General features: G+C 40.0%; 1 protein-coding gene across 1 annotated transcript in view; it reads left to right on the plus strand.

Moving 5' to 3' along the window:
• Positions 1-5,592: 5,592 nt before the first annotated feature.
• LOC139409245 (peroxisome proliferator-activated receptor gamma coactivator-related protein 1-like) overlaps positions 5,593-12,915 on the plus strand; it is a 45,098-nt gene continuing 37,775 nt past the window's right edge. Inside the window, exon 1 of the mRNA XM_071154132.1 lies at positions 5,593-5,726. Within this exon, the coding sequence (XP_071010233.1) occupies positions 5,646-5,726 (81 nt within the window). The 5' untranslated portion in view covers positions 5,593-5,645. The remainder of the gene's footprint in view (positions 5,727-12,915) is intronic.

The raw sequence follows: 12,915 nt of genomic DNA on the forward strand, positions 1-12,915 counted from the left end.
TTGTTTCAGTTGAAAGTACTAGAGCTTCACCTGTCTACCGGAAGTTGATGCTGTTGCTATGCAACCTCTTGCTAGCTTATTAGCATAACAAATGACTAGCTAAGCATTTTATAATTTCGGTTGTGTTCGTAAATTCAATCTGGAGTGCCAGCGTGCCTTAACTGGCTAACAGTGGCTAGTTACTTCCAAAATAAATTGAGAACACCTCACTTTACTCGCCCCAGCACAGCTGGTTAGGCTGTTTTTCATGTTATCCAGAGCGTTGGTGACTGTAACTGTGCTGCTGGCAACAATTCTTTACACTTTTTTTTGCAGACGTTTACTGACCCAGACCATATTTATCAGTGCACGAGAGTGCTCTGAAATCAGAGTACACAGCCAGAATTAACATTGTCCATTGAAAGCACAATAACTCTACCACCTAGCTAAGAATTATGTGAATAATCAAGTCAATAAACGTTGGTTAGTTAGTTAGATAGCAGATGGTTAATATACTGCCTGGCAAGTTCGATGTATTAGTATCCAACTAACATTAGGTAACTAGCTAACATACCGGCACATACTGCTGTAATGCTAAATGTAATAACATACAGTGGGGCAAAAAAGTATTTAGTCAGCCACGAATTGTGCAAGTTCTCCCACTTAAAAAGATGAGAGAGGCCTGTAACTTTCATCATAGGTACACTTCAACTATGACAGACAAAATGAGAGAAAAAAATCCAGAAAATCACATTGTAGGATTTTTAATGAATTTATTTGCAAATTATGGTGGAAAATAAGTATTTGGTCACCTACAAACAAGCAAGATTTCTGGCTCTCACAGACCTGTAACTTCTTCTTTAAGAGGCTCCTCTGTCCTCCACTCGTTACCTGTATTAATGGCACCTGTTTGAACTTGTTATCAGTATAAAAGACACCTGTCCACAACCTCAAACAGTCACACTCCAAACTCCACTATGGCCAAGACCAAAGAGCTGTCAAAGGACACCAGAAACAAAATTGTAGACCTGCACCAGGCTGGGAAGACTGAATCTGCAATAGGTAAGCAGCTTGGTTTGAAGAAATTAACTGTGGGAGCAATTATTAGGAAATGGAACACATACAATACCACTGATAATCTCCCTTGATCTGGGGCTCCACGCAAGATCTCACCTGTGGGGTCAAAATGATCACAAGAACGGTGAGCAAAAATTCCAGAACCACACCTAGTGAATGACCTGCAGAGAGCTGGGACCAAAGTAACAAAGCCTACCATCAGTAACACACTACGCCGCCAGGGACTCAAATCCTGCAGTGCCAGACGTGTCCCCCTGCTTAAGCCAGTACATGTCCAGGCCCGTCTGAAGTTTGCTAGAGAGCATTTGGATGATCCAGAAGAAGATTGGGAGAATGTCATATGGTCAGATGAAACCAAAATATAATATTCTGGTAAAAACTCAACTCGTCGTGTTTGGAGGACAAAGAATGCTGAGTTGCATCCAAAGACATCCCTTCTGCAAAGGGACCAGGACGACTGATCCGTGTAAAGGAAAGAATGAATGGGGCCATGTATCGTGAGATTTTGAGTGAAAACCTCCTTCCATCAGCAAAGGCATTGAAGATGAGATGTGGCTGGGTCTTTCAGCATGACAATGATCCCAAACACACCGCCCGGGCAACGAAGGAGGGGCTTCGTAATAACAATTTCAAGGTCCTGAAGTGGCCTAGCCAGTCTCCAGATCTCAACCCCATAGAAAATCTTTGGAGGGAGTTGAAAGTCCGTGTTTCCCAGCAACAGCCCCAAAACATCACTGCTCTAGAGGAGATCTGCATGGAAGAATGGGCCAAAATACCAGCAACAGTGTGTGAAAACCTTGTGAAGACTTACAGAAAACGTTTGACCTCTGTCATTGCAAACAAAGGGTATATGACAAAGTATTGAGATAAACTTTTGTTATTGACCAAATACTTATTTTCTACCATAATTTGCAAATAAATTCATTAAAAATCCTACAATGTGATTTTCTGGATTTTATATGACAATTGCTGGGACTGCCCAGGCAGAGCTTCTGACTGACGTATACTATGGTGCATTCAGTTGATTGGAACCTCTTCAGCGCACAGAAAAATAAAGGATGGTTACTTAAAATAATAATAATAATAATAAACAACTACAACAAAAATAAACAAATTAGAATAACAAATCAAATTATCTCTTGATAACTCCATAAAGAAATAACTGTATCACATAAGGTAATGGTAAAAAAAAAATAGAGACAGCTCTCTCTCTGTCCTTCTCGTGGTCCAAATCACACATAGGGCTATTTATAAATTATAAACGTTTTCCTAATTATTTTTCTTTACATAGCCAATAAAAAAAACTATGTCTCCCTGTCTTCCAAGTGAGGGTGATCATGCCTCACCAGAAAGTCAGAACAGAGTTCAAAGGTCAGTCAGCCTTATTAAGTGAGTGTTTATTTTCCTATAGCTCAGACACCATTTAAAGATATTTCAAAGAATTCAAACATTATCTGTATCAGATTTACATTGCGGTTTTCAGTACAGTTCTTCTAATCAAGATAATTTATGTGTGCAACCAAAACTCTGACTGTAGAAACTTTAATTTGTGTACAGCATCCTTTCTAACATGGGAAAAAAAACACTAAAACCAAATAAAAATACCCCACACTTCTAAATCGATCAGAGTATTAACTACTAACAAATATTAATTAATTGGTGGGTTGTGTGTGGATGCTGGCATGTGTGGCAAAAATCGTAGGGAAAACACAAACAAAATTGTTACTATGCCTTCTGCTCAAATACTGTATACTGGAAGGCAGCCCTGGGACAATTAAACTGGAAAAATGATTGTTGTTGTCTAGAAAATATGAAGAAGAAGAAGTATCATATAAACTAATTCACAGAGTGTACCCTATAAAGACCATTATTGTACACAGACTCAAAATTGCTATTGATGACAAATGTGTGTTTTGTGGTTGTGACCCAGAAACTATTGACAATTTATTTGGGGACTGTTCTCATGTCAGAAGATTGTTGATTGAGTTAGAATACTTTATTTTAAGGGAAACTCATTTTAATGTTTATTTGGAAAACTGATATTGTGTTCTATTTTGACCCAATTGATACGGACCCCAAGTTCCTTTTAATTGTTAATTTGATTATTTTTCTTGGAAGATTTCTTTATTCATAAGATGAAGAGGGCAGAGAAAAAAATAACTATTTAAATTGTAATTGTTTAAGATAGAACTGAATAATTATTTAGAAATGATCAGTAAATGTAAAAACTAAAAAGCAGTATGTACCATAAAACTTTTTGACAAATGTAAATGTTCTTTGACATGCCTGTGTTAAGTTGATGTACTCTTGTCCATATATTCGGGTTTTGTATTTTGTGTTACTGTTGAAAAAAAATAAAAATTAAAATTTAAACAACAAAAAAGACCCCCTCCCCCTCCCCTTCCAAAAAGTATATGCGAGCACAAACATTCACTTCCTGCAGGCGCAAGAGGCGACGGATAGTGTAGGTGTTAAGAATGTTGGCCCAGTAATGAAAAATGTGTCGATGTGCCCTTGAGCAAGGCACTTAACCCTAGTTTCTCCTGTAAGTCACTCTGGATAAGAGTGTCTGCTAAATGATGAAAAGCCAACTTGTGTATGCGAACGCCTTCAGAATGTTTGAGCACGACCAACTTCACTGTCCAGACCAGGGATGGGCAACTTTGATGGGGGACACAAAAAAATCTGAACTCATCATGAGCGGCCGCAGTGGCTCGTGGGTCTGTGTTCCCATAACCACGCAGATTTGTGTAATCTATTTGTGGAGTACTTACCTCTCTTAACTAAATCCAATATACCAGTAGGGTAGCGTTTAGGGGGCCCTAACTGAGATTTGGTTGGGGGAACCCCCACCTCACAGGCTAAGCATTTAACTGACCACAGTCTTGACCCCAGAGAGAGAAATGTATGTTTGAGAGTTATATCCTGCAATTCTACACATTTTGCCATGGTGCACCTTGTGTATTCTACTATTCTAACAGTAAGCTGAGACCAGTGGTGCAAAGTAAAAAAATACTTTAAAGTACTACTTAAGTAGTTTTTTGGGGTATATGCACTTTACTATTCATATTTTTGACAACTTTTACTTTTACTTCACTACATTCCTAAAGAGAATGATGTACTTTTTACTCCATACATTTTCCCTGACACCCAAAAGTACTCGTTACATTTTCAATGCTTAGCAGCACAGGGAATGGTCAAATTCACACACTTATCAAGAGAACATCCATGGTCATCCCTACTGCCTCTGATCTGGCGGACTCAATAAACACACATGCTTTTTTTGTAATTGATGTCTGATTGTTGGAGTGTGCCCCTGGCTATCCATAAATAAATAAAAACAAGATAATTGTGCCGTCTGGTAGGCTTAATATAAGGAACAAGAAATTATGTATACTTTTACTTGTACTTTAATACTTAAGTATATTTTAGCAATTACATTTACTTTTGATACTTAGGTATATTTCAAAACAAATACTTTTCGACTTTTACTCAACTAGTATTTTACTGGGTGACTTTCACTTTTACATGAATCATTACTATTAAGGTATCTTCACTTTTACTCAAGTATGACCATCAAGTACTTTTTCACAACTTGTTGAGACCCTGACTGAGTTCCAAATTAATTATTTTTTTTATTTAAAAAATTGACTGTAGTGTTTTTGGAAATTGATCTGCGGGCCGCCAATTTAGTTGGCCATCCCTGTGCCAGACCACTGAGGTATAATTTAAAAAACGGTAGAGTATGAAGAAACTGCTTCTGTTCAGAAATCCCCGATCACGCTTTTATGCGATATCATGGCGACGTTGGGGTAGTCTAGCGCATGTGCAGGCCGTCAAAGCCACTCCTTCGATATAATGTCGTTTTTGACAATTTTTAATTTCACCTTTATTTATCCAGGTAGGCTAGTTGAGAACAGGTTCTCATTAACAACCGCGACCTGGCCAAAATAAAGCAAAGCAGTGCGACACAAACAACAACATAGAATAAACATGGAATAAACAAACATATAGTCAACAATACAATATAAAAAGTTAATATACAGTGTGTATAAATGAGGTAAGATAAGGGAGATAAAGGCAATAAATAGGCCATATTGGCGAAATAATTACAATATTGCAATTAAACACTTCAGCGATAGATGTGCAGAAAATGAGTGTGCTAGTAGAGATACTGGGGTGCAAAGGAGCAAATGTGTCAGTATGTCACAAGGTTGGGGCAATGACATGTTCAAATACTTAAGGCATTGGCTCGAATCTAGCCTTTGGATTTCTAGAATATGAACAAACTACGGAATAATATCATACCCCCCTAACCCCGGCCTGGTCTGCCACGCAAGCGTTCGCGAAAGTCTCACGATGTTGCACATCTGGGTATGGGACACTTTGTGATTTATGCCAACGGTCTTTGGTCCAGGCCATAGATTGGTCCAGACTTCGGTGAGTGCGGAGTTCAACTCTGACCCTATAGATCATTTAGCCGGGAATCCAAATACCACGTGTCCCCGCCCCGTCTTGTTCCATCAGTGCACGATTCACATAAAAAAAAAAAAAAAAAATCCCCGCAAAGAGCAAGAGTTGTTGCTAAGATGGCGGCGCGGTGGGGAGCAGGCGAGGCGATGTTAACTGCCTGCAACATGGATTTTTTCTCTACAAATACACTGGACGAGGTGAAGTACAATGATTTGACTCTTATGTGTTTCTTATTTGGTATCACGCGTGTATTTCTGCTGTATGTGAATGTCTCGTGTGCTGGGAATAATGCGCTGGGAAAAAGTGACACGTGGATAAAATCACTGCTGCACAGACGAATCATGGCATGGTTATTAGCATATGGTAAGGTTACAACTAAGATATATTTATACGTAGAATGTTTTCATGGGTGTTTTGTTAACTGCTGCATTAGTTAGTATACAAACCTTCTGAAGTAGCCGGCTAGCTAAGTAACGCATTGCTAGCCGGGATAATGCCCGGATGTGTGGTTAGCTGTAGACAACGTGTTTTTAATGTTGGCTTTAAATGTGTTGAATTTAGTATTTGATTTCATTGTTTACTACATCGGCCAAACAAGGCAGTGAACATATAGTGTAGTTATCTTAAGGCCATTTATGAACTTACGAATTTAGTTAACGTAAAACCACATGGATGACTAATAGGGAGTTGTCCAGATTGTTTGGCTAAGATGAGGCCATTGACAACTAGCTGGATATCCGTATAAAATCGTGACAAGTCGATGTCTGGCAATTTGAACATCGTATAACCAAACGTGTTGATTGAATAAACGTGTAAAGGCAATCTATATGCGTCATGTTAACGGATGTTATTTTGGGCCTAGCTTTAAATTCTGTCTCAAGATGATTCAATCCCACGTGGTTGTAAATGTATGACGTAAACCTTTCAATGAAAGTGCAAAATCGTGAATTTAAGTATATAGATTGCCAGTGTAATGTACAAAATTGGACATGATCGTTAACCTCGTTTTACAGTTCAATGGCTGCAGGTAAGTTGGCTTGAGAAATGGTTTGTAATGGGTGAACCCCTGGCTACACGTGCAACCTTGTTTTAGACTAATGGCACACCTTTGGGCGATTGGCAACACTTCTCTTTTAACCCGAGGTTGTATATGAGATTGTAATATTATTCCCACTACCATGTTCATTAACATGAGCAACACGTGGTGTTCTCTTGTTGACTCACTAAAAACCAAAAGCACTAGCTACGTTTTCTCGGTCAACCATGAAACTTGCATACCAGTCTGTGTATATTTCAGACAACGGAGTTGTATTTGAGGTATTATTAGCACAGATGTGTATAAAATACTGCCTGTCTGGAATCCACGAGGGTAGCAACGGTCTTTCCTACAGTGGAGCCGCGTTTGTTGTAGTGCAACACGTGGTAATGAGGAAGGAGATCCCCTTTGGGCGAGGTGCGTGGTAGCAACATTTCCTACTGCGCAGGGTCAGTTACTTTTGCATGGACTGAACGACACGTGGGTTGCAGATGGTAGTTTGCCCAAACATTATCTCTTCCTAAATACTCGACAGCTTTATAGATTAGGAATGAGGTATATGTGCTCTTCGGGGATTTTATTGCAGTTGATGTACCTATTTGATTTCTCCCCATAAATGGAATGCAAAGTGCCCAAGTCTGTCCCTGGCACCCATTACGTGATGGTGGGTCTTGTGTAAGTGGACGGTAGTGAACACAACTGTCTAGGTCCTGCCATAAGAATACCTTTTAAATGAATATAATCCATCTTGTTTGCTGCTGAAGACTTCACTGTCCTCCCAACATGAACAGCATACTGTTCACCATGATAAACATGTTTTTTTTTTTTCCCTTCTTCCTTGGGACATCACACTTGGACAGGGGGCCTAGATACTAGGCTACATTTATCTCTACAGTGCTATGATGGCCTGGCCCAATGTAACATTATGTATGTTGGAAAGCTTCCAAAGATTTCTCCTCTTTAGGGCTGTGCTGCTGCAGGGTAAGCTCAGGTGGAGACTGATCTTCATAAGTGACTCACTGCCTTCTGATTTGAATGGACCGAGTATTGGGTGCTGTGTGGTATTTAGTTTGTGGGTTTGATTTTATGATTGTTTACATGCATTTCTGACATCTGGGCTATGTGATGTTGTGAACCCCCTGCCTGAGGCAGATTCCTTGTCAGAGTGCCTCACTGTAGAAGACACACTTCCCACCCAGTCCTAGTTCTAAAGACACACAGGTACCCCTCTCGCACGCACCACCTGGACTTTAACTTCAGATTCTGGGGCAGTTGGTAATTTGCATCGGAATGCTCTCCCCGGGGCTCCTATCCTTGTCGTGTTTGTCCTGCTAATATCAAATCAGCCCTAACCTGCTTCATCGTCCTGTTGCGTAACATTACCTTGTTGTGCTAGTGTGTAGGTAGTCCCAGGGTGTGACTATTTGTCGCATATGCTCCTAAATATTTTGCTGTGCCACCTGGAATTCTGAGTTAAAAGCATTGTGCCTAAACATTTGTCTATGATTAAGCTTCACTGTACTGTTTCTGAATGACAGAGAACTGAGCATATATTTGTAACTTTGTAGAATGCGCCAGCGAAAACTGGTTTCTGGTCCAATTAGTTCAAAAGGTATGACCCATGATACCCGCTGAACTAGTCTTCCTATAGCACATGTGTCAAACTCATTCCGTGGAGGGCTGAGTGTCTGCGGGTTCCGCTCCGCCTTTGTACTTGATTGATTAATTAGTAAAGAATTCTCCTCACCTGGTTGTCTAGGTCTTAATTGAAAGGAGAAACCTGCCGACCCTCTGCACTCCATGGAATGAGTTGTACACCCCTGCTATAGCGGATTGGCTGACTGCATTTTACTTTCATAAACCATGTCACGTGGTTTTATTAAACTCCTCGAGTCGTTGGTAGTTAGCTTACGACCTGGTAGCTTTACCAGTAAATCCAAACATTTGGGTGTCACAGAAAAGGAGATCATTGAATGACAGATCTCTTGCATGTTGTAGCTCAAACTTGACTTGGAGACAGTGTACAATTTTCTATGTAATGCATATCAATAGGAAAATAGTGCTTTTACAAAAAGTACTTTTTGCATTTTCAATCTATTTGTATCAAGGTTTTTGAATTTTGTAATAAACAAATGCATTTACAGGATTCAGTATCAGTTTCTAGTGCACATGTGCTTCAGGTAGTTCAAGTAGTTGGAATTCATCTAGGCTAGGGATGTAACGATTCACCAATATGCATTAGTGTTGTCATGATAGTAGGGCTGACCCTATTTAGGCAAGTGTTTAAAAAAAGTCGCTGTGTGGCTAAGATGCACACGGCGCATTCCTCTAGAATGCGCTCTCTCCCGCCATTTAGTGCGTATTCATTGTTTCACAGCTTAATTGTGAATTGTTTGCCCTTTGTTATTGTCTATCATTCCCCATTACATAGATTTTATACATGGATCATACATTTACCATTAACCCTTGGCCTACGATTTCAATGTCCCGCAGAAATCTAACATAATGCAAAAGTCCCCATCAAAATCCGTCTTAAGCTAGCTGTGTTTTTTTTTATTTTTTAGAATAGGTAGCGCCCTTCCTCAGCCGCAGGTGGCAGCGCTATAGCGGTGTTTGTTACCATGAGAGACCCTGAAAATCTGTCTGCACAAAATCATCTGTAGTGTCCAACCGGTTTGACCTACAAACTATTATGATCTATTGAAAGATTAGGCTCTCAAGGACAAGATGGCGTGCTCAGTTTCACTCTAGGACACCCACAAGCCTCGACTCGCCTGAAGGTCCCCGTTACCAGTTATAACAATTCGTGTGTGTGTGTGTATATTAGTTTAAGAAACTTCTTTGGCCCGACCCGGACGACGCTGGGCCAATTGTGCGCCACCCTAATGGCCGGTTGTGATGCAGCCCAGGATCGAACCGACTCAAACTTCATTTGTCACATGCGCCGAATACAAAAAGTGTTGAATTTACCGTGAAATGGTCACCAAGCCCTTAACCAACTGTGCAGTTCAAGAAGAAAATATTTAAAGTAGACTAAAATAGAAAGTAACACTAAGAATAACGAGGCTATATACAGGGGGGCATCGGTATCTAGTCAGTGTGCGAGGGTACAGGCTGGTTGAGGTTCTGTACATGTAGGTGGGGACGAAGTGACTAACCAGGGTTTGTAGTGATGCCTTAAGCACTGAGGTGCAGTGCCTTAGACCGTGCCACTCGGGAGCCCTAATATCTTAAGGGTATCTGCTCTCAACCACAGCTGTAAACACCGTCCAGTTCAAAGTAAATGGCACAGTTCCATATATGGCAATGGTCTATTTGCATATAGGCTTACTGCAGCACGGATTGTTTATGGGGCACAGGTCTGTAGAGTACGGGCTGAGTCATGTACTATAGAATACTAATCCGTGTTCTGCCTACAACAATCTCTTGCATAGTTCTTTTTCTCGGTATGTTGCATTGGAAGTAGCTGTGTCGATTCGATCACAATCGCCACAGTCAAGCGAAACGCTGATAGTGTTAACAGGGAAAACTCTAAAGTTGAGTGAAGTTCAATCTTGTGCAACTCCCTGGTGGGCTGATATTCCGCCTGCTCTCTGCAGGTGGCTACTGCTATTTCTTCAGCACACCGCCGGTGGGTGTGTCAGCTTAGAGGAAACACTGCCTACACGATACCAAACTTTTACTAATGATACGGTACCAGACCAAGTATGCCGATACGGAAAATGTCAGTGGCCTGGCGTCCTGTCCCAGACACATCCCCGTTTCTCAATGTCATGCACATGTGCTACACAAACCTGATTCACACTTTTCTATACGATTTTTGCTTCACACTAGAGGTCGATCCATTATGATTTCTCAACGCGGGTACCGATTTTATTGGAGGACCATAAAAGCCGATGCCGATCTTAAAACTACTTTTATATATATTTGTAATAATGACAATTACAACCATACTGAATGAACACTTATTTTAACTTAATATAATACATCAATAAAATAATTTATCCTCAAATAAATAATGAAACATGTTCAATTTGGTTTAAGTAAGGCAAAAACAAAGTGTTGGAGAAGAAAGTAAAAGTGCAATATGTGCTATGTAAGAAAGCTAACGTTTAAGTTCCTTGCTCAGAACATGAGAACATATGAAAGCTGGTGGTTCCTTTTAACATGAGTCTTCAATATTCCCAGGTAATACGTTTTAGGTTGTAGTTATTATAGGACTACTTCTATCTATGTTCTTTTAGGCACTTTAGTATTGCCAGTGTAACAGTATAGCTTTTTTCCTTCTCCTCGCTCCTCCCTGGGCTCGAATCAGCAACACATCGACTACAGCCACCCTCGAAGCAGCGTTTACCCATGCAGAGCAAGGGGATCAACTACTAGAAGGCTCCGAGCGAGTGACGTTTGAAATGCTATTAGCTAGCCATTTCACTTCGGTTACACCAGCCTTATCTCGGGAGTTGTTAGGCTTGAAGTCCTAAACGGCACTGTATTTCGGAAAGTTGTAGTTTCAACGATTTCATTGAAGATATGGCGAATAAATCAGGTAAAGCGAAAAAGTCTAAAGTGAAAGTGAGACAGATTTTTTTGTTTGAGCAATCTTGGAGTGTTATGATTCAAACGAACTGAGGAGCTGTTTCTGCAAGGACAGGACGTACTTCTGGACGGGTAAGTGCTAATGCCGTTTTATGAAATATAAAATGTTATACATTATATTATTATTATATTATACATTTTAAAAATAAAAAATCTTGATTAAGGGGTGTGTTGGTTTGTGTGTGTGTGTATATATACAACAATGGCCGGAGTTGAATGGAACAGCACTTCACCTTAGTGACTGTTCCCTCTGCTCTAAACAATACATATGTTTATTTTATGTGATAAAAGGCTCATACAATACAAATCTTTTTTTTATGTTTTCTTTCACAGTGATAGCGACTCCGACTGGGAGCCCCCGGTGCCAAGCTGCCCGCTCTACCTGTGCCCCCAGTGGTGTTCATATGCCACAGTTCATTACTGCAGGCATGGCTGCCTCAGGGCCAAAAGGGCACAGCATGGAGGCGTCGTTGTGTTCTGTGTCGCATGAAATGCACCACTTGTTCAGTTTGCCTCTGCTTTACATTAGAAAGAGACTGCTATGGGACATGGCACAGGCAGCAAAATATTGTGACGATTGTGACTTCCAAGGGGTGGACTGTTATTATTATTTTTTTAAATATTTATTTTGTAATATTTTTTTAGACTTTTTTTTTTTGTGTGTTAGAATTCCTTTTTGATATGTTGTATATTGTTATTTGCACTGCTGTATATAGTTATAGGTCACTTCACCAATTCGGCAACTCGTGTGGGACACCTGGGTGACTTCATGCTAAATGTCATGTAGCTCACCCATTCCTGACGTTATTAGTCTGAAACTTTTGCACACCTACAGTTGCCCTCTAGTGTTATCCATCAAAATTATCTCCAGCATCCTATCTGACTGTGTGGCTTTTCTAGTACATGTGAACAATAAAAAACAGAACATATGCTCTTTCTTTCTCTTTTCTTCCACCAGATCTACTGTGTTATATTCTCCTACATTCAATTAACATTTCCACAAACGTCAGAATGTTTCCATTCAAATGATACCAAGAATATGCATATCCTTGCCTCGGGCCGAGCTACAGGCAGTTAGATTTGGGTATGTCTTCAGGCAGAAATTGAGGACAAAGGGATGCAGCCATAATAGGTTAATGAGATTCACATCTGTAATATAGGCTATATCTCAATTGGTTTAAAATCGTGGATCCTAAATTGTGTCCATAACTTAAGTAAATGTTTTTATACTTAGCCATTAGTGGTAGGCCTGCTCTCCATGTGTAGGTTAGAGAGGAATGGATCCGGGTTAAAGTAATACATTCCCAGCCGATCAAAGGGCAAGTTGAAGCTATCGATCACTACTGGATATATTGCTTAACCTCTATGATCTACCCATCCCGGATCCGGTATCGTGAATACAGACTCAAGCTCATTACCATTACGCAACGTTAACTATTCATGAAAATCGCAAATGAAATGAAATAAATATGCTAGCTCTCAAGCTTAGCCTTTTGTTAACAACACTGCCATCTCAGATTTTCAAAATATGCTTCTCAACCATAGGAAAACAATCATTTGTGTAACAGTAGCTAGCTAGCGTAGCATTTAGCGTTAGCATTATCGTTAGCATTTAGCATGCAACACTTTCACAAAAACCAGAAAAGCATTCAAATAAAATCATTTACCTTTGAAGAACTTCAGATGTTTTCAATGAGGAGACTCTGTTAGATAGCAAATGTTCAGTTTTTCCTGAAAGATTATTTGTTTAGGAG

Source organism: Oncorhynchus clarkii, chromosome 1 (genome assembly GCF_045791955.1).
Source record: "Oncorhynchus clarkii lewisi isolate Uvic-CL-2024 chromosome 1, UVic_Ocla_1.0, whole genome shotgun sequence".
NCBI classification, from domain to species: Eukaryota; Metazoa; Chordata; class Actinopteri; order Salmoniformes; family Salmonidae; genus Oncorhynchus; species Oncorhynchus clarkii.